The sequence below is a fragment of the Apiotrichum porosum genome (genome assembly GCF_003942205.1).
Source record: "Apiotrichum porosum strain DSM 27194 chromosome Unknown scaffold_3, whole genome shotgun sequence".
NCBI lineage: Eukaryota > Fungi > Basidiomycota > Tremellomycetes > Trichosporonales > Trichosporonaceae > Apiotrichum > Apiotrichum porosum.
The window spans coordinates 13,390-38,365 of record NW_021167110.1 but is presented as its reverse complement, the minus strand read 5'-3'; the positions used below and the strand labels follow the sequence as shown (position 1 = coordinate 38,365).

Here is a 24,976-nt window from a genome sequence, read left to right as displayed (position 1 = left end):
CGTCTCTGGCGCTCATCCACACTCTCACACAGTACAGGATGTCGGGATACATTGCGCCGCTCCTGTGGTCCTTCCTCCCAGGGCAGGTGACCAACGCCATCCTCCCGACGCTCATGGGCATGTTCCCGCGCCTCCTCCCTCCATCCCAGCCAGGCTCGCCGGGATATCAGCGCAACTACCGGCACGTCATCACTGCGCTCGTGCTCGGATGGCTGGTGTGGGCGTTTGTGTATGAGCAGAGGAGCTCGGATGCGCGCGATGCGTACAGGTTGCTCGGGGTGGGATACACGGCGGCCGACGACGAGCTGCGTCGCGCGTTCCGTCACCTGTGAGCTTAATGACGGTGTTCACAAAGCTGACAGACAGGTCGAGGACGTACCACCCCGACAGGCTTGGTCCCCACCCGCCTCCCGAGGCCGAGGCCAAGTTCATTGTCATTCGCCAGGCTTACGAGGTGCTCACCGACCCGGTTAAGCGGTTTGCGTATGACAGGTGAGTGGATGCCGAGAGCTGTTGTTGTCCGCTTGTGGTGGTCCGGTACTGCCTAGCCGCTGTGCCGTACGCTTCACGGCTATCTTCTTGGCCATTTTGACTTCTCGCCGCCGCCGACTGGCGCTGACATTCAGGTTCGGCCCTAACATGCTCGCCTGGACCAAGCTCGAAAGCACGCGCGATTACGTCCAGGCTGGTGCCCAGAACGCCGCCACGTTCTACGCCATGAGTATCGCCGTGATGCTCCTCCTCGCTCTCCTCGGTCGTGCGCGTGCTGGTGCCTACGTGAGCAAGCGTGTTGCCAAACTCCTGCTGACTTTACCACAGTGGCGCAACATTCTCCTCGGCCTCGCCGTCGTCCTCGAGGCCACGCTCGTCCTCACGCCTACACCTTCTCTGGACGCTCCCTCGTTCTTTGCCCCGATCCTTGCCGTCTTCCCTCGCCCACTTGCGCGCCTGCTCGCCCCCTTCGTTCCCGGCTTCATCCTTCGTCGACCAGCCTACATGCACATTGCGCTCGTGCGCCGTGTGTTTGCGGACGCGTCCGTCGCCATCTCCCAGCTTACTGGTGTGTGGTCTGAACCTGAGAATGAGACGATGCGTGCCCTCCACAGCCTCGCAGCCGGCATCAATGCCGAGTCTCTCAAGGACTTGGCAGAGGAGGTCGGGCCCGTGCTGGGTGGCACGACGGATGTGACTGCCGCGGAACGCAACCTCCTCCAACGCATGGACCAGAGTGAGTGCAGTTGTTCGAACTTGAAGAGCAGTCTCAACTGACCATGACAGTCCTGCTCGACCGCGCACTTGCGGGTCACCCACTCATCGCGCCAGCTTATAACGCTGCGCTGCGCGAAACCGCCCACGTCCCGGCGCAGGTCCACATGGACTCGACGGGCCAGGGCCACATCCACCCAATCGTCAGCGGTGCCAGCGCGAGCGACGCAAATGCGACCTCTGGCGCACAGATCGAGCCTTCCCGCGACGGCGACCTGTCCATTGCGGCGTCTCTCCCTCTGCCACTTTCGCGCGCGCCCAGCCCCGCCAACGGCAGCACGGCTGAGGCGGTTCCCTCCCGCTCCAAGAGGCAGGCCAGCGTGACTGCCAGTCCCAGTGCGCGCCGCCGTAGTGCGCGGTTGACGGGCGCGTGAGTGTGTGGAAGGAAAAGGAGGTTTGTAGTGCTCGTACATGCCACAGTTGCGGTGTGGAGAGTCTGCCTCGGGTCCAGCGACTGCCACTAATGACGCGGCGGCGGAGCTCCTTCGTTTGGCAATGACAACGTTTCGCTCGGCAGAGGCTTATTTGGATCTGTGACGCCAGTCGAGGGAGCACATCGTCAGAGCCACACCCAAACGCGCCCGCAACTTCGCACCCCCCCCCCCCCCCCCCTCACCCTGTGTTTGCTGCCATCTGCATCCCTGCCAGGCCAAGCAAGAGCCAAGGGCTGGGGGGGAGATAAGTTGCTATCAATACAAACGCCCGGGCGCCGTGCCATGTTGGTTGTGACCGGCCACTTGCTATCCGCCCCCCACTGATGTCGTGTGCCCAGGGGTGTCCCCAGTGTGTGCCAAGCACTGTACGAGCACTGGTACCGCATAGCCAGTCTCAGGTTCGATGATTCACAGCAATGTACAGTACACCTAACCTTGCGATCTGGCGTATCCGGTTCGGCGGCCGGTATACACGGCCCACCAGCAGACCGCAGCCGATAGAGCACCCATGGTGTTAGTTAGGATCAGGTTTATTGCGGTACAGTACAGTACGTTAGCTCTGTAGAGCTCTGTAGGACTGGTGGACTGGTGGAATCTACAGGAGCATACCGTCATCGATAGCAACCCGCTAACCATGATCGCAAAGGTTTACACTGCCTCGATCGCAGCACCACCAGATCCAAGGTGCAAGGCCTCAATGTACTGTATTGTGCGTACGTAGTGTGCGGTGTGGCCTGGTGTGATCAAAGGGCACGAACCGCAGTGCACGCGGTGGCATCGCGGCCGCACCAGCACGGCCAGAGCACCAAGATCTAGAATCATCAGATAACACGCTCCTGCATTCTCTGTTGCCCTGTCGCTCTCGTGCGACGCGACGACACGGATCCAACCAACTGCCCCAGAATCTCTCTATCCTGCGTCGACATCGCATCGGCTGGTCCTCTGTCTCAAAAAGGGCATACGCAGCGATCTCTGGGATGCACTGCACAGCACGGCACAGTACGTACGTGGTCGCCATGCGCTGCGGCGGCCGTGGAGGGTCCGGAGGGTCTGGAGGCTGCGAGCTGCGCGCTGCGGGCCGTGGCAAGCGAGCCGCGAGCCGCGAGCCGCGTGGCGGACGGTACGCCAGCCAGTGGCCAGTCATGCTGTGAGAAAGTGGACGCACTGTGCCACATGTAAAGCTCTCTGCATTGGTGCCCTGCGCAGGGGGGCAGTCGCACCGTTGGTGTCAGATTGTACGTTGTCTGCAATTGTCTGGCATGGCATACGTCAGGGTGTTCCGGAACAGCTTTCAGAATTTCAGTACGACGTCAGCATCCGCGGCCGGGCGGTGTGGCGTGAGGCGGCACGGCACGGCGCACGCACGCACGCACGCACGCAGAGTGTGGGTGGGTGAATGGGGAAAACGAACCCCTTTTGGGATGGTGCTGACCACTGTCTGCAACTGCAACTGCATGCAACTGTGATGTGACACTGCCGCCCAGGAATAAGCGGTACCGTGTGGTGAGATTCCAACACGCAGGGACAGGCCCTAGGCCCACTGTACCGAAAACGTGCTCGAGCATGGCGCATCAGGACGGTGTGGTCCGACCGCGCCGTGCCGTGTCCCGTCCCACTCCCCAGGTTTTTCCAAGCTTCGGCCAGTGGCCAGGAGTGCAGGACCGTACAGCGGCCCAGTGGCCCAGTGGCGAGCGGACGGGCGCGCATAGTGGAAGCCTGTCCTGGGAATGAGGACCTGGAGGTTGGGTGTGGCGCTGCTCTGTGCCACCTGTGCGGGTGTGGGGTGTGTGCCACGCACCCGCCGCGCCGCCGGCGCGCCGAGTCGCTGTTCCCAGGACATTGATTGTGACATTGTGCATTGTGTCGGCCGTCTCTCATGCACGGTCCCTGTCGTCTGTCTGTCGCCCGCCATCGCCCGCCATCGCTCCATGCGAAAGACATCAAATCATCCTCACACGTACATACAGTACATTCGTACAATTGACCGACGAGGGGAGACCGGAGAGACGGGGGTCTGGAGCCCAGGAGCCCACAGAGCCAGGAAAAACCCCTACAGGATCCAGGATCCAGGTGAGATCAGCGCAATGAACGAGCCTGACGTCTGACTGACATTGTGCATGTGCTGGGGGGTGCGGTGCTGCTGACGTGGCTGGCGGTGCTTTTCGCCTGCTGCTCGCTCGCTGCGCTCGGCTCCATTTTGTCCCTGGCATATGAAAACAACAAGAGTCTTTCATCATGAGAAGTGTCCTGTCCTACTACGTACTCGCCTCGCGCGGGGGGGCGGGGCGGGTGGATGCTAGTCTAATGCAAAGTGTGTATGGGTGTACGGTGCGTACTGGGTAAGGGAGAGACGGACAGTGAGACAAAATATGGCACAGATGAGGCGCAGGTCCGCGCTTTTGGAAGCCTTGGCGGTGGCCACATCACACACACACAACGGCCTGCAGGGGTGGCGAGGGGTGGGAGGGTGGGAGGTTACATGGTGGCGCAGTGCGCGTGCACCACACCACGCACCGTTGGTGCACCACTACGGCCCGTCGCGAGGGATGTGCTGCGCCGAGACGTGACGCGGCGTGAAACAACCCCAACGGCCCGCTAGCGGCGGGTATCCACGTCGCTGGGAGGGCGGTCCACTAGCAGGCGCTGCTCGATGAGCTGGGCCACGTCTTTGCCGCTGATGGGGATCTCGTTGCCTTGGAAGCCCTCGGGATAGGCTACGGGCGGGGTGTTGGGGGCCGTAAACGACTCGTTGCCCCACCAGCCGTAGTGGCGGATACCGAGCGCGCGCGATGTAAACTCGTAGTCCTCGGCGAAACCACCTGGATGGGGAGTCAGTGGTCTGAAGGCAGCAGCATGTTATCTCGCAAGTGCTCACCTGGGAAGAAGAACTCCATAACGGTGGCGCGCGGGTTGAGGTTGTTCATCCAGATAAGATGGGTCAGACCGTTACCGTGCACGCCCATCATGATGGTGGTGCGGGCAGCGAGACGGATCTGCTCGTCACGAGTGAGCTTGTCCATGGCGACAATGTGGACCTGGAGGGTTAGCTAATCAACGCGGAATGGCTTAGCTGTACTCACCTCCCATCCATACTTCTTCTGCAGCTCGTTGAGGTGCTGGACGAGCTCGTCGTGGTCCTTCTTGATGAGCATACGACGGCCCCAGTCCTGACGCGAGACGTAGGTGATGACGGGGTTACCGGGCGAGTGTTCACGGCGGGTGCCGAGGTCGACGCGGCGCTCGGGAATGACACCACGCTTGGCGAGCGCGGGCGAGTCGTCCTCGGGGTCCTCGGGGACAGCGGCACGGCGGACAAACTTGGGCACGTCCTTGACGACGACGCCGCCGCCCTCCTCGATCAGGTCGTCCTCGTCCTCGTCGTCGACACCAAACTCCTCGAGGTTGATCTCGGTGGTGCCCGAGCTCGAGCCAACAAACTCGAGGAGGTTGCGGCGCATCGGCGACCACCAGTACCGGCTGCCGCCGAGGGTGGCTGCCTCGGACGCTGTACGCCACGTCTTGGCAAACTCGGGACCGCGGAAGGCGGCAGCGCGGTCGGCAAAGACGACGCGGTCGAGCATGTACGCACGCTGGGTGTCGGAGCGGTCGAGGAAGTCGTTCTGGTACTCGTACGACATGGACGGGAAAATGGCGCGCGAGAGGAACGAGTTCATCTTGGCGTAGTCGTTCCACTTGCCGGCCGCGACGTGGGGCATCATCATGCGCGCCGGGGACGGCAGCTGGGTCTGGCCGGCGGCGTTGATTCCCGGGTCGAGCGACGAGTATGTGCGCCAGAGACCGAACAGGAGCTCGGCGGCAAAGTGGTAGTAGTGGTCGAGGAACTGGGGTGGGTCGTTGACGAGGAACGTGACGCCCGAGATGCGCGATGCCGACTGGCCCCACAGGCGCTTGGCCGCCGACGGGAAGATGATCTGCATGTCCTTGTCGGTGGGCTCACGGCGGTTGATGGACTCCTCGTCGTTCCAAATCTCAGCGCCGGGCGAGGTCATCATGCGCAAGAGGGGGATGGTCGACGGGTGGTCGGTGACAATGTACCAGGTGCCGTTGAAGAGGTAGACCTGGTCAAAGACGGTCCATCCTGATGTGCGTTAGCAAGAGGGGGGGGGGGGGGGGCACCACATGTTCCAAGATGCTTCTGATGCACTTACCTGGTGCGTGTGCGGCGACCTCTGTCCTCAGCGCGCCCTCATCGCCCCACTTGACCTTTGCCTCGGAGACGCCAGCAAGGGGACGCGCCAGGTGGGAGGACACGCCGTCGGACACCCAGCCGCCCTTTTTGCCAGTGCGGCGCGAGGACTCTCCGGGGCGACGGCCTCCGATACCGAGCTTGAAGCCCAGAAGAGAGTCTGAGCCCTTGGAGTCTGTGAAGCGGAAGGAGAGGTCGAGCTGGAGGAACAGGCCAAAGATGACGAGAACCATCATGACCAGGAGGAGGTCCCTCCTGGTGGGGTGCCACCCGGACATGCTGAGCAGCGGCCGTATAGGAGAGAGGGGGGAGCGGGGGGAGAGACGGGGGGAGGAGCGGGGGGAGGAGCGGGGGGGAGTATGGTACCCTATGGTGGATGATGTGGTGGGTGGATGAAAGGCAGTCAGCCGGGAAGAGGGTGCGTCTGGAAACGCAGCGGCGGCGGCGGCGGCGGCAGCAAAGCGAGGCCTCACGGCACCTGCGACGGGCGGCGACGACACGGGTGGCGGGCGGACGGCGGGTTCGTTCTATTCAAAAACGGGGACGCAGCACGCAGCAGACGCCGGGAAACGGGACGCTGTCGTCAATTAACGACGGGAGATGCTGGTCGTGTGTCGGTTAAAGATGCAGTACACAGTCCGTGATCCGTGTGCTGCGGCGGGGAACGTCTTGGTGGTGGGGTCGAATGGCGCGGTGGGAGACGGTAAAAAGGACCGGCCCACGGTAAATACAGTCTAGGTTCTTGGGTGCGGTGTAGGTCGAGGACGACGGGCCAAGTGAAAGAAGCGAGTTGCAGTTGTGATGGGTGGTGAGGATGCGATGTGAAAGATGATGGAGCCTGAGATGTGACGAGGATGTGTGGTGATCAGAGAAGGGGCCAAGGGGGGGCACGGAAAATGAAGGACGGGGGAAAGATAAGTGTGTGTTGCAAGATGACATTGCAACTGCCCGTTTTTACATCTATCTCTCTCTCCCGCTCACACTCGGCTCTGCTGGATCTGCGACTGACACCTCCGTCGGCGTGTCTCTAGCGGCGACGACGCCCACCACTGCTTTCTAGGCGCAGGTGGTCTGTGCATACGTGCATGCGCGCTGCACATGTGCGACGGGGGTGTACCAGGCCAAAGCGGCACTGCTCAGCTGCCGAGGCGCTCGCTGCCCAGGCCTCGACACGACCTGGACAAGCTTCCAACGCCCAGTCCCTCGACCCGACCAAGAGCGCGAACGCACGGCGTACGCGGCGTACGCGGCGTCGCTGTACGCACGCAAGAGGCGCCACAGCAGCAGCAACACGATAAACCATTGCTCACGCTCTCTCATTCTCGCTCTCTCTCTCTCGCGCCGATCTCGATCCCCCGCACCGACGCTGCCGTTGCGGGGTATATACAGGTGTGCGACGCTGGGCGGGTGGGAGGAGAAACACGCGCGCTCGGATGCGACTGCCTGCCAGCTTCTTGCCCTCTCTGTGTCTCTCTCCCTGTGCCGCCGCGAGCCTGAACGATGGCAGTGTAGCCGAGACAAACAGGGGGCCAACCGAGCAAGCGCACATTTCAAACGCGCTGGCATGGTGCGTCCGACCACACCAACGTCCCCTCGTCCCGCCCACACATACTCCGAACGGTCCGTCTGAAAAAAGCAAAACCCTTTTTTGCTTGCGACAGCATGTTGCATGTGGGCGAGGTGTGTCCCTTGTCCTGCTCGGCCCGTCTGGCCGTCCGCCTGCCTTCTCCCCCATGCATATGGGCGGGCATGGTGCAGCGACGTGGCATCGCCCTTGTCCACCCTTTGGCCCAACCTTTTTTTTTTTTCCTTCTCTTCTTGTCCTTGGAACAAGGCCTCACCCGGCCATCAGGGCCAAAAGCCCCCCGTTCGGCCCCCCTCAAACGACTACCCGCCTTTTCCCTGGTCGCAGGATGGCAGGCCGACCCAGAACTCGGCCGTTCGCTGTCCCCATGCACGCCCTTTGTTTGTTCTCTCCTATCAACCTTCCCGCAGTCACCGGAAACCCAGGAATGTGCATGTCGCTTCGTCTTTTGCTTGGCACGCGCTCTCTGGCACACGGGCACACGCATTGCTCACCACTGGCCACTGGCCACTATCGCGCCTCGCCCCTGCGCGCCAGTGCGCCAGTGCGCCAGTGCACGGCTTCTGGTCCGGTTATGCCGTGGCGCGTGGCGCTTTGGACCACCTCGGTTCCCGGGTGGCGGCGGCGTACTGTTTGTCCTTGCCCATGCTCTGCCTGGCGAACACTGGTCACAGTGGGCTATAGTTAGCAAACCCGCAGTCTTGCGACGTTCCCGCAGACACACTGCATCTCGCCCGGTTCCTACAATCAGTCACACTCTGGGCGCAGACCTGACGACGCAGCCAACAAACAACATTACACTGCGGCGCGCGCCAGGTCCAAGCCCAAAATGTGGTTCTTGGCCACTCGCGTCTCCAATCTCCCGTTCCTTACACCTTCCTCATCCGTATCGCCCCGCCCATAGAGTTGTCTCATGCCTCGCCGCTGGGAATCTTGGGGTTACAGACACCGGGGGGGAGACCGTATCCAACGCGTCTTGAAAATGAGGTATAGTTCCTGTGCCGTTGCCGGTCGCACTCTCTACTGCCGCAAGGAGCCGCGTTGCCGATGACGATAGCCTGCTTCGTGCCGTTGGGAGACGGCAGTCCGCGTCGCGTTTGGACGCGGTCCTCCTTCCAGTGGCGGGTTGCGACCTCGGCCTCCTCGTTCCTCTGGCCGCGGGGGTTTCCGAGCCAGTTCCGGTGGGGTCTGTACGTCAGCGATCCGATATGAGGGTGTGTACGGCCGTGGTGGACCCCAAGCACCATTGTCTCCAAAGTGCCGTCAACGAGTCGGCCTCTCGTAAACGCGTCCCGGAGATCCAGAAGCCGGCTAATTTACCTTCCCGCGCCAACTTTAGCTCCGCACACGACACGCAGGGGATATGCAATGTGTGCGTGGGCCAGACCCCCACCGGCCACCGGCGCGCTGGCGTATTCCCACTCGGTGATCTGTGACATATGTACACGCTACATGTTGCCAGGTTTCGAGGCTAGCCCAAACACCCATATTTCGTGAGGTGCGAACACGAGACCACAGCCGGCATCCCCCAAGCGATGGTACAGTAACCGCCGGCTGTACAGGTCGGCCGGACGTCGAGCTTCGAGCGTCGAGCTCCTGGCACAGCCGACAGCCGACAGTCGTTCTCGTTGCGCAAGGAGGCGTTGGCGCCATCGTGTAGCCTGTTACATACGTCTTATCCACCCGTCCGAGGTCAAGGCCTTGTGCTTCATGGCGTGTGTCTGCGCCACACACCACATCTGGGCCAGGAACTACTCCCCATCGTTGGTCTTCCATACAGTCCTGTCATGTCGGGACGAAGTACGACCTCGTCGTCGGTAGTTGATTGAAGTGAAGTCGGGGTCAAGGATAACGATAACAATAAGCGCTGTGGCTGGGCCAGTTGTCGTCTTGTGCCGGGCTCTCGGATGATACACACTGGTCTTGCAGTCGGGTAGTCGGGTAGGGCCTCAACGCCTACCGTACCTCGACTGCCACACTACTCATCGCTGACATTGTGGCAGCCCAAGATGATTAGGCATAAGCGACCTCTAAGAGGGACGGGCTGTCGGGAACATTACCTGCAATATCCACAACACGTGTGGAGAGTAATAAGTACCGGCATACTGTACAGCCCGTGTGACTCGGTGTCACCGTCTCTCAGAGCAGGAACTCGGGCACGCAGGTCATGTTGTGGATTCACTCAACGAGCACTGGCTGGAGCGCTGGACACGGATTGTGCAGACGAGTCGCTTGTACAGATACTGTGGCGTTTTCAATGTGGCTTGGCTGTTTGCTCCCCGGCGTCCCGGTCAATCCATCCCAGATCCCAAGACCCGATCAATCAAAATATCTACACCCAGGCCCCTGCCGCGTCCTCGTGTAAACCCCACCGCGTACCCTTTACACCGCCCGGAGGCAACTCTAAAGGGCGGCGCGTGAACGCATGGTTTGCGGCAACGTCCGTCTAATTCGGCTCATGTACTGTACGCTCTCCCCGGTGAAATATTGTGGCACACTTCCCCGTTCGAGTATACAGTACTGCCCGCCACTGGCGCTCCGTAATCTCCACAACTGTGCACATGGGCCAGTAAGAGGTGAGAGGTAACGCCGTCCCGGGAGCGGAGTCGCAGTGAGCACACTCTCCGTGGCCCAACGGAGGTGCCAAAACTACTCTTGGTGCCGGTACCGAGGAGTGACGGCTGACATCCGTCGGTTTTTTTTGTGCGCACATGTCCGTGTTCCGTTCCGTTGGACGCGCGTCCAGGTGGCTAGGAACCGCATTCGGGAGACTGGGGTGCGTATCAGGTCCTGGTCCAGGATCCCACCCGCACCGGAGACGGCGACGGCGCGTGTATATATGTATGTACATATGTACGCGCATGTGGGCGTCGCGTGCTGAGCTTCACGCAAGTCTTGCCAACGGGTTCGGGCAAGGAGCAGACTTGAAGCCCACTAATTGCCATCCGCTGCGCGGGAGGCACAGGTCGTAACTTGACGGTCCCACGCCGGCCAACTCGTCTCGGCGTGAACAGCAAAGAGTCAAGAGCGCAATAACGTGTCGTGCTCCTGTGTCCGCGTGTCCGTGGCAGTCGTTCCCAGAACAGTCGTCCAGTGACATGGCAATCAGGTGCTTGACGTGAACATGAAATGCCTCTGGCAGCAATAACAGAGTCGCAAAAACACTGGCCAGTGTTTATTACTTTCTATCACTGTTTGTTTGTTTGTATTACGGTTCACAGATCTACTTTGAACTCCGGCACTTATCGGTAATATACGTAGTTCGTGTTTCGATCTCCTGGACTCGAACCCCGGCCGTTGTGGTAATATACGTGGTTCTTTATCCCAGGGCACTTTAACGGATATGCTAACGAGCGACTATATCTGGGAGGATGATTTAAATCCAAAGTACCGCTCAGCCTCAAGTTGGTTGGCTCTGAACAATCGTTTGGCTCTACAAGCCTCACCGACAGTCACCAGCGCCTTCGGTGGCAGGGGCCGTCCGTGGCAGGGCGTGTACAGCTAGAGACATTTGTGTCTGGGTGCAGCAGGAACTGGTCCTAGGGACACTTTGAAGGGTGGTCACTCCAGGACGGGGGTAGCGTAGACAAGCACGCGTGGCAACGCTGACAACTTCTCGGCTGCTTCACCGGCAGCACTGTTTAGGTTAGCGGTGACTGGTTAGCAGCGTGAAGCGCACCGTTAACGGAGACGAGGGGAGAGCCCTTCCTGCCCATAGGGGGTGTGTTGTGCATGGGATACAGGTCCTGCTCGGAGAAGTGGTATGACGGTGCGCAAGTACGCCATGACGATGATATGTTGCAACTCTTTTTTTGCCACATTTTTATCTTTCAAGGCTCACATGAGAATGCGGGCGGGCAGAAAAGGGAGGTCGAGCTCCTGCTCTGAGCGCTCGGTAAGTTGTGGAGGCATGTCTCCACGAGAGGTATTGAGATGCTCAAAAGACAACATTAAACATGGCATGTGTGGAGACAACAATGGCCAAGATATATCCACCTTTTTTCGACTTGTCAATCGCGTCCTCAATCCACTTTGTCCCCAGTACACATCCCACACCTAGGTGCCAGCATAGAATCATGGAATAGAACTCGAAGCTGGCAACCAAACGAACGGACGGACATTCCTAGGAGACCTCATCAGCTTTTTTTTTTTTTTTTTTTTTTTTGTTGTGGCAGTCACATTGTATACCCACCAACCGCTAATTCGCCAGTCGCGCGCCGCATCACCCAGCGCGATCCACCTACACTCCACACGCCCCGGTCAACCTTCACCGACCCATGTGTGGCGACGGCAGCCCGAATGGTGGCACCGGTATTCGTTGCCGGTGGTCAAAGTGTGGCGTGGGCGGGAAAGGAAAGGACACGGGCGCCACCGCCGTCCAGGAAAAAGAACAAAAGCAGCAGAAGCAACAGCAGCAGAGACCACATGCAATCATGCAACAGTACTTGAGTGCTCGAGGTGCTACGGGGGAGCCTTGGTGTACACACACAGCTCCTGCCGCGACTACTGCGCTCCCGACGGTTGCGCTCCGCCACCGGGGAGAAGCACCGTGACGGCGAGCTAGTGACAGTAGCACTGTTTTCTCTTGGCTACCATAGTTTCACGTTCTCGTGTTGATGCACAGTCCCTGTGGTCCGTCAACGACGCCCAGCGACCGTACGCGACGCCCCGGTCTCGCTCGGTAGCGACCGAGAGTGCGGTGGCAGATCAAGGAGCTGAGGGGACTAGGAATCGGTCTCACTGGCGGCGTCGCGTCGCGCGTCCGCCTGCAGCCTGTTCGGTTCCCTAGGATGCCTCGGCCCTCTCGGTCCCTTTGAGGTTGGGCAGGGCAGCGGGGTATGGGTCGTCCTCACTGGATCACTACTGGACGATGAATTCGATGCAAGCTTGACCATTGCTCCCGAACATGTTCCGTGCGTCTGCACACCGCTGCACCAGACGACAGGCCGCCGCGTTCGTTCTGGAGATGCTCATTTCGCATCACGCAGATATCTGTACTGTACAACAAGTCTTCTATCGCGTCACTACCTCTTGTGCCCTCTTGGATCCAAGTCACGCCCTACTCGTCCGTCTTGGCCGGGGGCACGCCGCAGGGCTGGAGCATGCGCTGGAGAATATGGTCAGCTATGCAGTCCCTCGTGCAAGAGGCCAACGGCGTTGGGGCCATGCTCACCTCCAAAACCTCAAAGCGCTCGCGAGCCTGGCACTCGCCATCGGCGATGGAGAGGTATGCCAGCAGTGGCGGGTGGCCGACGATGGAGGACAGCGTGTCGCGGTGCTGGTTGGTCAGGAGCTCGTACTTGGTCGTGTCGGCGTGTCCGGTGCCGGTGTAGCGCGCATGGACTGTGGTTTGTTAGCATGTTGACTGGGTGGGTGTGGGAGGGCGTGTGTGGGCAGGTGTGTGAAGGGAGAACGGGAACAGTGGGGGGAGAGCGCGCCAGGACGGATCACGATGTATCAAGAAGCCGACCCGAGCCACGGCAAGTGTACGATGTACGACTGGGGCGCCCCGCTCATTACATGAGCCATGCCGATACCGCCGCAGCGCAAACGGTGTGGTGCAAAGTCCCGCCAAAGGAAGAACAGAACGGTGCCAGCATCACCCCGGGTCTCCGGGGAACCAGCGTAACGGCTGCGCAAAGCGGCAACTGACTCCACCGTACACGTCGAACCGGCGGCAGCATCAGCCGTCGAGGCCAGAGACCTCGCCCCGGCAAATGTGTACTGCAACAGTACGGCGTGGACGACATAGCTGTTCAGCCAGGGCGCGAGGTGAAGGCCAGCCTGGCAGGGAGGAGCTAGATGGACCATCGAGTTCGACTCAAGGTTGACCCAAATGCGTCCACGCGCCTGTCCTGCACCGCGATGTATCGTCACCCCAGTCGCTGGCCTTGGCCTTGTAGCTTCTTCCTCCGCAAGGTCGCCATCGACGGCTCCGTTGAGTTGTCCAGTTGTGCGACTCAAATAGAGCTCGCCAGCTACAGAGCTCGCTGGAGGTCCGTCCGCTGCTCGCCCGGACAGATAGACACAGGGTGGACGTCACGGCAACGCGGGATGCAGCCTGGATTTGCTGTTATCGAGGTCATTGTGACACCAGGCCAATGGGTGGGCCGTCGCAGAGGGAGCTTGGCAATGAAGCTCCTCCGCGTGATAACACTCGGAGTACGAGCCTGGCGACACGCGTTGGCCGCGAGGAAGGAAGAAAGGGATACTGATACGCACGCTGCTCAAGGGAGGTGTTGGCGGTGTAGCGGAGCTCGGACTGGGTGCTGTCAGCTTCCAATGCAAGTATATTAGCTTACCATTGCTGTTTGTTTGATGCTGACGCTGGTTGCTGCAGTTGGTTGATGGACGAGTTGTGTGCATGAAACGCGGGTGGCCAACTGGAATTCAAAGTGCCACACTCGATAACGCCGAGAGGAGCTCACGGTCTCCTGCCTGTCGCTCACCACCACCGACGCTGCCACCACCGTACACCATACACCATCCACATCCAGCAGTCTCAGCGCTCACACACAACACCCATCCTCACCTACTACCTACCTCCCGCCCCTCCAAGTGAGCACCGCGCCGCGCACATCCGACTCGCGCGCACGCTCGGCCGTCCATTCCGACCCACGGGCTGACCCTCTCTCCTTCCTTACGCGCTCCCCCTCCTTCGCCGCTCGCCTTCCTCTCATCACAACCAACTCCCTATCCACATCGCCCAACGATGCAGGACTCAACAACAATGAATCGAGCAGGTGGTGAGCCGCACGTTTGCCGGCGCCGCGTTGCGTGCACACCAAAACGCGCTCCGAGCTGCCCTCCACCCACCCGCACCACTGACACGCATAGGCCAACCACGACAGGCGGCACCAGTACCCGCCGGTTACCGGTCCGCGCAGCCACCGACGCCTAGTGCAGCAAACGGCATGTACTACACGTCGTCTGGGCAACACTCAAGTGGCGGCGGCGCGCCCACGCCATCCCGCGGTGGTCTGATGGGCCAGCAGCAGCAGCAGCTCGGCTCCTTCCCGCCTTCCTCGACACTTGGACGCGGCGGACCTCCTGGCTTTGGTGGACGCGGAGCGGGTGCGTTTGATGGCGATGGGACAGAGAGCGTTGTACAGAGAGAGAGAAAGAGAGAGACGCAGCAGCACACATGTGCCAGAAACACGGTGCATGACGCACCTGTTGAGGACGGTCATTTGTGTGCTGCTGCTGCTGTTGCCGCCCATCCCCGTCGTTCTGTGAGAAGAGGGGCGTAATCATCTGACACAATGCAGATCCAAACGACTTCCCCGCGCTCGGATCTCACAGCCAGCTGGGCGGCAACTCGTCATATGCTGCGCAAGCTCAACCTTCAGGCGGCTCCAACCACCTCCAGCAAATGTTCCTGCATCAGCAGCAACAGATGGACTCGAGTCTCCCGCCACCGCCGCCTGGTCTCGCAGGACCCACATCCTCGTCCACCCAGCAGCCCAACGGTGCGCCATCTGGCGGCGAGGGATTGCGAGACGACTTCCCCGCATTGGGGGACAAGGACCAGAGGGTGCGTTAATTTGCCACCTAACTTTGTGGGGAGTGGAATGCTGACACTCGTCAGGTGGTCAACCTCCTTAAGATGGGTGGAGCACCAGGGCCAGCGCAGCCCAGTTCTCCGCAGCAGTCTCTGAACGGGCCTAGCACTTCCCAGTCGACATCTGCGACACCATCGTCCAACCCCCCACACCTCGCGTCCGCCGGCGGCCCTCCCTCAACGACTGACTCGTCATGGGCCCGTCAATCTCCTTCTCGTCCGAACGAGCCTCTCGTGCGGCCGGTGCAGCAGATCATGTCTTCACCCGTCGACAAGTGGGGTCTCAAGGCATTGCTGTACGAGATTCGCACCCAGATGGGCAAGGGCGACCGCGGAATGCTCATGTTTGGCGAAGACCTGAATGACTTGGGCGTGGACGTTGCCGCGTCTGAACCCCTGTATTCGTCATTCGTGACACCATGGGCCGACCCGAGCTCAATACAGCACCCGCCTCAGATCGAGGACATGTTCGTCATCCCATCGTGCTACCACGTCGTTCCTCCACCCGTGGAGACCAAGCTGCCCAACTTCTCCGAGGAGACGCTCTTCTACATCTTCTACTCGGCGCCTCAAGACGTCGCCCAGCTCGCCGCTGCTGAGGAGCTCTACAACCGTGGATGGCGCTTCAACACAGACCTGCGTGTATGGCTCACCTCGGGTCCCCTCTCGCAGATTGACCTGCACAACGACGCCAGCTCGCGCCCCCAGGCCGTCCGTGGACCCTTCACCGTGTTCAACCCCGCCACCTGGTCGCGTCAAGACACTGCCGCCGACTTTACCATCGAGACCCACTCGCTCGAGGCGACGCGTCCCGCGTCTGCCATCGCTGCTGAAAAGTCGTCGCGCAAGGAGGCTGTCCGCAGCCCCAACGGCAACAACAACGCCGGCCTCCTGTCTGCCGTGATGGGCAGTGGCAACGAGCCGTACCAGAACATGCAGGTCGCCCATTAGGGCGCGCGGTGCGAGAGCCCCTGTGACCCCGAGACCGTCCGCTTTGAGCGAGAGCGAGAGCGAGAGCGAGAGCGCGATATAGCATATGCAGGCATCGGACCTACGCGCGATGCGATTTTATGTGAACACGTTCATGGCTGTGCAGATAACGGAGCAATGGAGTTAGGGAGTCGAGGAGCAGCGCACGGGCAGTAGATAGCAGTCTGTAAAGGGTTCTCTCACATTTCTCGGTTCCGGAGCCGACTCGAGCGGACATGCAGGTCGAATCTCCGCAAAATCGGCCTCCAACCCTGTCGATATTTGGCCACTCATATCGACACGCCCCCCTTGTTCATCAACGTTCATTACCCACCTAACAGCACACCCACACTCACTCATGCGCCAGACATTTGGCGATTTCTTAAACCAGGGCGAACCGTCTACCCCGCGTGGACGCGGTCGCGGCCGGGGCGGGGGTGGTCGCGGCGCGCGCGGCTCGCCGTTCGGTGGACGCGGACGCGGCGGCGGCGGGGCACGTGGGGGACGCGGCGGCGGCTCGTCCTTTAGCGCCGACTACAGCAACGTTGGGCTCGACTACGACAAGGTCAACACCCGCGCGGCAGGCGGATACATTCGCAGCGACCGTGAGCTCTGCCGACCGTATGAAAGGGTTGAGCTGACATGTCCACACAGAATACACTGCCCAGGTACAGCCGTTCGGTCCCGGCAATCGAGCCGATGGCGACTCGACGCGCGGTCGTGGGCGCGGCGGAGGCCCAGGCGGAGGCGGGCGCGGAGGTGGACGCGGCGCTCGTGGAGGGTTTGGATACCGCGGCGGAGCGGCCGGCGGCGCTCCTGGCTTTGCGCGTGCTCCAGGCTCGGCGACGGCGTCCCCAGGACCCTCTGGCGCCGCGACGCCCGTCACGGGCGGCCTCGGGTTCCACCGGTCCACCATGCACGCCCGCGTGGCTATTACGGCCTCGCGGGTTGGTGCGGACGGCGTGGTCACGTGGGGCGGAGGGCGGGCGCCGCTCTTCGTCAAAGCGGGCGAGCTGTTCAAGGAGGGCGAGGTCGATGTGGTGAAGCGCGATGGCGGTGAGTGGCTAGTGGCGGGGGCGGGCGCCTGCACGCACGGAACACTTTTTGTGAGCAATTCTAACGCTAATGGCAGACGTCCTCCGCGTTCAAGTGTACCCCATGGATGACCCCAGCGCGCCGCAGATGACCGACCTGCATGACGATGCCGAAATCGACATTGAAGATGGCGAGAGCACCGAGGCCATTCTGGGTCTCGTCGAGCATGCGCACGAGGCGCATGTTACTGAGGCTGAAGAACATGTGCCTGCGCCGCACCACGAGCGTGATCAAGAGGAGGCTGAGTCTGGGTCTGACGCCGAGTCCCAGCCCGAGTCCGAGGCCGCTTCCGAGTCTGAGGAAATCAACGAGGAAGACTTTGCCCGCGCGGCCGATGCTCTCTTCAGCGACGACACGGACGAGGAGGATATCGACCGCGGCCTCATTCCCGACAGCGTTCAACCCTCCCCCGCAATTCCGACTGCAACCCTTACTGTTTCAAGCACCATTGCTCTTGATAGTGACACCCACGTGGCTGCTGTGACCACTACGACAGCAACTACCGAAGCTACCGAGATTCGTGCCAGATCTCCATCGACAAATGCCAGCAGCGATCCAGCTGTGCAGCAGACTCCAGAGCGAGTTTTGAGAAAGACCCCAGAGCCAGAGAATGATTCTCCTCTTTTCTTCATCGACACTACTGGCACTGGAAGCCACGTCCAACGCTGGGAGACCAATGACGAAGACTCCGCTGCGGCTGGCGGCGACGACACGCTGTTCTTTGTCGACACTGGTGCCGATGTCTCCACCTCCAACGATGTTCCCCTGTACGACACCTCCACCACCATCCTCATTGGCGCCGACCGTCGGGCTCCTCGCCCCATTGACGACGCAGAAGAGGCCATCGTCTTCCGCCCTCGACTGATTGCCGATCCTGTGCCCGCTTCGGCCTCGTCGTCCCGCCCAAGCAGACCGCAGGGCAGCAACTTTGAGCTCACTAGCGTGTACGTGGACCCGCGCGTCGTCCTGAACCGCAAGGACCGCAAGGCGTTGAAAAAGTCCAAGCGCGCACGTAACAAGAAGGGCAAGCGCGGAAAGCACACCGACGGCATGCCAAGGGAGGACAGTGACCTCGACTGGGGAAGCGACGGCCCACCTGCACCCAAGGTCCTTGACATTGAGGTCAATGCGCTGGGACATGCCCTCGCCAGCACCGACCTCGACTTTGACGAAGACGTCGATCCCGATATTGACATGGAGGCCATGGCGCGCTTCGCCAACTCGTCCAAGGACATCGGGGCGTTTGGTGGCGAGGCAATGGTTGAGATGGAGAGCGACAGCGACCAGTGGGAGGACCAGGAGAGTGTCAAGGGCAAGGGCAAGGGCAAGGGCAAGGGCAAGGCGGCGTCGAGGCGGCGTCAGCAGGTGAGCTGTGCTAATGAAGATGAAGCTGACGGCAGGATCCCTTTGGTCTCGAGATTTCGTCCTCAGAGGACGGCGATGAGGGTGATGACGATGACGACGATGACGAGGACCTCGACGAAACGGTCGACTTTGAGGCTCTTGCCGCCGCCTACGACAGCGATTCTGACTCTGAAGATGACAATGCGCTTTTCACCGGCCACAACGCTTGGAAGGACGATGAGGATGAGGATGAGGAAGAGGAAGAGGAGGACGAAGCCGACTGGTTTGCGCGCAACCTCGACAATGCGCTCAACGGCGGCGTCATGTCGGCGGGCAGGAAGGAGCGCAAGGCAGTTTTCCGTTCTGTTCACAACGGCACCTTTGACGAGGCGCTTCCCATTGGTAAGTGCTGGGCAAGCCATCTGGTCACTAACAGCACACAGCTCCTGCAAAGAAGGACAAGAAGGGTGCCCACATCCCCCAGGCTCTTCACGACCAATGGGAGCGCGACCGCGCGAGGAAGGCCGACAAGAAGCGCCAGCGCGAGATGGACCGCATGCTCGGCCTGCTCATCGGCAACTCGAAGAAGGGCAAGAAGGCTGGCAAGGCGGCTGCCGCTGCTCGCGCACACCTTGTCAACGCCAGCGCCGCCGAGGTCGCGGAGCTCTTTGACGTGACGTCGGACGACGGCGGGTGGGGCGTCACGACCATGCCAAAGCACAAGGGCCACATGATGAAGCTCCTCCCGCGCACACTCGACGAGATTGACATTGATGTCCAAGAGTTCCTCGAAGACAACGGCCGCACGACCCTCGCCCTCCCGTCGATGGACAAGGAGTTGCGCAAGAAGGTCCACATGTTAGCCGAGTGCTACGGCCTCAAGAGCCAGAGCAAGGGCAAGGGCCACAGTCGCTACCCGTAAGCTCGGATCTGCACCAACCTTGCTAACTTTCAGTATCCTCTTCAAAGGCAAGCGCTCGAGACTCATGAACCCAGACAAGCTCGAACGTCTCCTCGCCGCAAGCAGGGCCTCGGGCAGCGCGTTTTACAAGGCGCTTTACCAGCGCGGTAACAACGGCGGAAAGAAGGCCTCGACAGCTGCTCGCGGTACCGGTGGTGGAGCATCGGCTCGGGCCCGCGAAGGCGAGCTGGTGGGCGAGGGTGCCGAGAAGATTGGTCAAGACAATGTTGGGCACAAGCTGCTCAGCATGATGGGGTGAGTCCAATTCCAGGCTTCGGTGGTTTCCAATTGCGCAAGACGTGATTGCAATCGGCTGGCGGACCTATCGCAGCCCGTGGGGCCGCTTCGGCGCCGAATCCGGTTCATGCAGTTCGACCGAAGCTGGTGGCATCGGCGACCATCCCTAGCACACATGAGTGGCTTCGCGGGCCAAGCCGTCGTCGAGAAGCGAGCCGATATCGTTTATGTCGTGACGCCGAAGTGGGCGTGCGAGAAGCACGTCCCAAACGTAACGCTCATGTTGTGCGAGTTACTGGGTTGATGATCAACCCTCGCTGTTCTAGTGCGCGGCACACGGCACCAGTGACGGGCGGCGTACCCTCTCATGTGTTCCTGCATATCACGTCCACCGCGGGCCGAAAGTTTTACTGAACTAGTGCTAACAAGCTATGACAGGTGGACCGAGGGCTCGGGTATTGGTCGCGTTGGTGGCTTGGACGCACCGTGAGTTCCTTTTCCGGGGTCGTCATCATGAATGGGTTGATGCTGATCGGCCGAAGTATTGTCGCAGTTGTGAAGAACACAAAGAGCGGCTTGGGTGCCTAGAGCGGACTTCCGCTCCTCAACCTACCGAGCTTACGAGAAGCATCGAGTGGAACCGATCTTTACTGAGCTGTATGTCATTTCGTCGACGATTGTTGGACGCAGAAAATATGGCGGCGCTGCCCGGTTAGCAAACGTGCTTTCACTGCAGCCACCGGACTCCGTCTCCGACCAGTCGACGCAGGCCGAATTCCTTCCACCTCCCCCTCCGCCTTGGCTGGTCCAGATTGGCTCCAACGGAGCCTTGGCTAACATGGTACCAAGACTACCCAAGGTGCCGCAGATACCTACAGCCATGACAAGCACGGCTTGGCTTCTCGCACGTCCTCCTGAGATTATCACAGGTGGACTATTTGCCACAAGATGACTCGAGGACGAAGCAATAGGACCACGCGGCATTGACATACCACGACCGGTCACTTGTCCGACGTCTGCTGTTCAGGGAGTGCCAAGCATTCAGACTCCAGGGTCCTCAGTCGATGGTGGGAATGGAGCAGGGAAACTTAACATCTGAGGCTGAAAAAAAGGAGATGGGGTTGCAGGTCAGTAAGTGTCCTACTGGGCCGGGAACAGTGAAGGCGTTCTGCAGCGGTCTACAGCAGCAGCATGTAGGCCGCTACAGGTGGCCCGCAGCATTCCGAACGTTGCAAGCCATTGTCCAACTGACGTATGGGCCACGACACTCTCGGGCGACACTCACCCGTGCTGGTTATCTGATTAGTCCGCTCGCTGACTGGCGGTGAAATTTCTCACCGGCTGGTAACTCGTGCAAGCTTTGGCTGGCGGCGTCCATGCTGGCAGACTGAAACGGGCTCGACCAAATATTGGTGCGACACTGGACCGGCGTGGACCGGCGAATGCGCGGTCATCCGTGCACCCTCGTCCTGATCTCCATCCTCCGAAGCCGGAGCAAAAAGCTGCGCTTTCTGGCGGTCACCAAAGACTAAGCGGGGTACTTGAGCTTCTAGTCGGGGAAAGGGGGCTTGGCGAGAGGTCGCTTTTGGACAATGACAAGCCCATCTCACTTGCTCACTGTTGGCTAGAAAGACACGTTGTATTTTCGGCCGGCTAATGCCAAGAAATTAGGAAACCCCTGGTTCGTGCCTGACCTGAAATTATCAGATAACGGCCGAAACCGCTCAAAATGCCTCGTTAGTGGCTGGCAAGACCTTAGGCCGATGACAGCGTATAGGTCAGCCTTCACAGGACATTTTTTTTTCTGTCTCCTGCGGCACAACTACGACCCTGGCGATGAAAGGCGGCGACCACGGTGTACAAGCAGGGCAAGCACGCAACAAGCTGCGCATCGTGAGGCACCTGACAATGTCAATCGGTGGGGCTTTGGGGCTCTGGGGCTCTGGAAGACGCCGCTCGGGGCACGGCAGCGCACAACAGCTGGTGACATTACACACCCGCGGCGTGTAAGCTGGTCCCGGGAAATCTAACAAGGCCATTCGCAGGGTCGCCATAGGGTTGCAATACGGCATTCCGCAGTGGTTCTCATCCTCACTACCGGCGTAAGACTACCCATGTCCGTGGCGGCGCCCATCCTTGGCACAGTTACTTTTGGCGTCCACCGGCCGACAGCCCAGCCCATGCTTCTGTGAAGAGTCGCCTGTGGTCTTCGTCTGCGCGGGGTGAGCGGGGCCGATCTGCGCCCTGCACGAATCACGCTGCCAGCATTCAGCATTATGTTGGAAGCGTGTGCCGTTTAGAGGCGGGACATATCGGGGCGAGTGGACTGTACTGCTGCGCATTTGGTAGGGGGCTTGGCATCACCGAGGTGGATCCTCACAAACCGAGGTGGTGTGGAAATCTGATAAATGCTGGCCACAGAAGGGACTTCTTCCCCAGTTATCTGATTGCTGACCGCTCTCAACCAACTGTGCAACTGGACCGACTTGGGTCCTCTCACTGCACCTAATCCCCTCTTCCCTCGACCTTCCCTCCCTCCTGTGCCACAGGGCAGCTAGTGAGTAGCCGGTGATTACATCATAGGATCTGCCACTAACGTGTTGCCAGACAAAAATGGCTCACGAGAGCTCATCCGGGTCGACGGGCTCGTCCTCCAACTCCACGGGCACCTCATCCGGTAGCGCTGCCACCACTACTACCGCGGCTGCTGCCTCCAAGAACAACAAGGCCAACAAGAACGCTGCCATTTCCAAGGCCACCTACGACACCTGGTATGTCATCGCCGGTGTCACCGGTGCCTGCATGGCGGTCTACCTCTTCTCGGTCGCCAACGCTTGGTACATCCGTCGCCGTGTCGCTGCTGCTCGCCGCGCTGGCAAGGCTGCCTCGCCTCCCGCTGCCACCACTGGTGCTTCGGTCTCGATCTCGCGTGTCCCCAAGGCCCTCAACGCCGTCTTCGCCAATATTGCCTACTACCGCGTCTGGCCTCTCTGGATCTGGTCGGCTACCTCCACTGCTGAGTGGTGGTGGACTTGGGCGTACACTGGTATTGTCCTTGGCCTCGGCTTCTGGGGATGCATTTCCAACGGCAAGCTCGACTACGCCAACCCCATGGGTTACGTTGCTTTCGGCCAGATTCCCCTTATTGTCGCCCTCTCGTCGCGCAACAATGTGCTCTCGTGGTTGACTGGTATCTCGTACGAGAAGCTCAACTACCTCCACCGCGCATCTGGCCGTCTTTGTGTCCTCACCACTTGGCTCCACACTCTCGGTTGGTTCAAGAAGGGTCTTGGCAAGCACGGCCCCGGTACCAACATCTTCCTTACCGGCATGCTCGCTGCTGTCGCTGCCCTCATCATGTGGCTCACTTCGTTTGCTCTCGCTCGTAAGATTGCGTACGAGTTCTTCCTCATTTCGCACATCACTATGGGTATCATCTTCATTGTCGGCTCGTACTACCACTGGCCCCGTCTCGGCGAGTGGTGCTGGGTTGGTCTCGTCATCTGGGCCTTTGACCGTGTCCTCGCTACCTGCCGCATGATGTGGGTCAACAAGGTCTGGCTCATGCCCTTCTCGTCCAAGCGCGCTGCCCACTCGGCCTGCACTGTCGAGCTCGTCGACCCTGATGTTGTCCGCCTCACCGTCAACCGCCCCAACATGAAGTGGTCGCCCGCTCAGCACGCCTACATCACCATGCCCGGCGTCGCCACTCTCCGTTACGAGCAGCACCCCATGACCATTGCCAACATCCAGTCGGAGACCGGTGATGTCACGTTCATCATCCGTGCCCAGACCGGTTTCACTCGCCGCCTTGTCCACCGTCTCACCGAGCAGAAGTCGAGCGACATCAACTGCTACCTGGACGGCCCCTACGGCATGTCGCACGGCCTCAACCACTACGACTCCGTCATCCTCGTTTCCGGCGGTACCGGTGTCACCTACGGCACTGCCCACCTCCTTTCGATCATGGAGGGCTCGCGCAACGCCACCACCGCCGTCTCCAACTGTCGCCTTGTCTGGAACGTCCGTGAGGCTGCCAACGTTTCGTGGATTGCCCCTATGATCAACGAGGCTGTCGCCAAGGGCCTCGGCCAGACCCGCTTCCACATTGACATCTACATTACCCGCTCTGCCGCTTCGGACGAGCCCGGTACTGCCCACGTCGCCCCCATCGAGGACACTGCCACCCCCGAGTACTCGCCCAGCGGCTCGACGGAGAACGTCAACGACAAGGGCTCGGCGTCGTCGCTCGGCGACGAGAAGTACGCTTCCATCGCCGGCCTCTCGGCCGAGGCTGCCCAGCTCGTTTCGTGGCACCGTGGACGCTCGCACATCGAGGGCATCCTCCGCTCGGACCGCTCCGAGTCGGCCACTGACGGTGCCGGTGTCGCCGTTGCCTGCTGTGGTCCTTCGGGCCTCACCCTCGACGCCCGTCGCGCCGTCTGCAAGGTCAACTCGGCTGGCTCGATTCTCCGCGGCCAGAACGACGTTACCTTCTACTCTGAGCTCTTCGGCTGGTAGATATAGACGTAGGTGGGAGGGGAGTGCGATGATTGTGGGCAGGGAGGTGTCACGGTGTCAAAATGGCCTGGTAGAGAGGCTCCAACAATAGAACGGGCGGGCTCAATGCTCTTGTGAACGACAGTAATGAATCAATCAATGCGTTTCCTAAACACCTCTGCCGCGCAACAACCAGAAGCGACTGGCGCACAGACTGTGACTGCCACCGCCCACAGAGTAGGCACAGACTGGCAAACGATTAGTCGGAGGCCGGATAATTGAGACACCTTGGGGGAAGCATTACTTTTGGGTACAGCCACATTCCCACGACAAATTTAGAGTTGTCGTCATGGTCGAAGAATTTATGCTTGAAGGGTATGGATTTGGGCGCTCGCGATGCCGGGCGATGCCGTATTGTATCAGCCTGAGGTTTCCGGCTGATACGCAAAGCAGCGTGCATCATGCTATCGGCCATCTTGGTCCTTGACACCATGCATCGCTCAATGTGAGCATTGCGACTGCCCGTCCTGAGGATATTTCTGACCTGCTCACACATGTTCGCCAGGGACGAACGAGGCGGTGACGTCGGCTTTTGCCGAACTCACTGGATCACTGCTCGACTGCGGAGTGCGAGAGAGTAAATGTATTTTCCGGCCTCACTGACCACAGGGAATCCCAAGATGAATCCCCTTAGGCAGGGATGCATCGTGGGGTACGTCCGGATTCGAAAAAGTTTCGCCGTCGGACGAAGGGACGATGGGGGATTGTTGGAAAAGTTTCGCGTGAACACCTGAGCGACGGCCTGGGGATCCTTGGA

The 24,976-nt window shown here is 60.4% G+C and overlaps 6 protein-coding genes across 6 annotated transcripts; 4 read left to right on the top strand and 2 right to left on the bottom strand.

Annotated features, from left to right (window-relative positions):
* Positions 1-38: 38 nt before the first annotated feature.
* EHS24_005614 (uncharacterized protein) lies at positions 39-1,640 on the top strand (the record flags this gene model as incomplete). Its single annotated transcript, XM_028621111.1, has 5 exons — positions 39-328; positions 367-492; positions 549-777; positions 820-1,228; positions 1,279-1,640. 5 exons carry the CDS (start codon positions 39-41, stop codon positions 1,638-1,640), a joined length of 1,416 nt encoding a protein of 471 aa, XP_028477563.1.
* A 2,655-nt stretch (positions 1,641-4,295) lies between these two features.
* Positions 4,296-6,185, bottom strand: EHS24_005613 (uncharacterized protein; the record flags this gene model as incomplete). Its single annotated transcript, XM_028621110.1, has 4 exons — positions 4,296-4,519; positions 4,576-4,735; positions 4,781-5,799; positions 5,870-6,185. The coding sequence occupies 4 exons, from the start codon at positions 6,183-6,185 to the stop codon at positions 4,296-4,298; spliced, it is 1,719 nt and encodes a 572-aa protein (XP_028477562.1).
* A 6,366-nt stretch (positions 6,186-12,551) lies between these two features.
* EHS24_005612 (uncharacterized protein) lies at positions 12,552-13,797 on the bottom strand (the record flags this gene model as incomplete). Its single annotated transcript, XM_028621109.1, has 4 exons — positions 12,552-12,599; positions 12,666-12,835; positions 13,715-13,754; positions 13,795-13,797. 4 exons carry the CDS (start codon positions 13,795-13,797, stop codon positions 12,552-12,554), a joined length of 261 nt encoding a protein of 86 aa, XP_028477561.1.
* Positions 13,798-14,204: 407 nt separating this feature from the next.
* Positions 14,205-16,004, top strand: EHS24_005611 (uncharacterized protein; the record flags this gene model as incomplete). The annotated part of the gene is made up of 4 exons (XM_028621108.1): positions 14,205-14,238; positions 14,330-14,566; positions 14,761-15,026; positions 15,081-16,004. The coding sequence occupies 4 exons, from the start codon at positions 14,205-14,207 to the stop codon at positions 16,002-16,004; spliced, it is 1,461 nt and encodes a 486-aa protein (XP_028477560.1).
* Positions 16,005-16,380: 376 nt separating this feature from the next.
* Positions 16,381-20,247, top strand: EHS24_005610 (uncharacterized protein; the record flags this gene model as incomplete). Its single annotated transcript, XM_028621107.1, has 8 exons — positions 16,381-16,627; positions 16,677-17,078; positions 17,155-18,482; positions 18,518-18,863; positions 18,905-19,379; positions 19,417-19,677; positions 20,098-20,145; positions 20,202-20,247. The coding sequence occupies 8 exons, from the start codon at positions 16,381-16,383 to the stop codon at positions 20,245-20,247; spliced, it is 3,153 nt and encodes a 1,050-aa protein (XP_028477559.1).
* Positions 20,248-22,272: 2,025 nt separating this feature from the next.
* On the top strand, positions 22,273-24,180 carry EHS24_005609 (uncharacterized protein; the record flags this gene model as incomplete). The annotated part of the gene is made up of 1 exon (XM_028621106.1): positions 22,273-24,180. One exon carries the CDS (start codon positions 22,273-22,275, stop codon positions 24,178-24,180), a length of 1,908 nt encoding a protein of 635 aa, XP_028477558.1.
* Between the last annotated feature and the right edge of the window lie 796 nt (positions 24,181-24,976).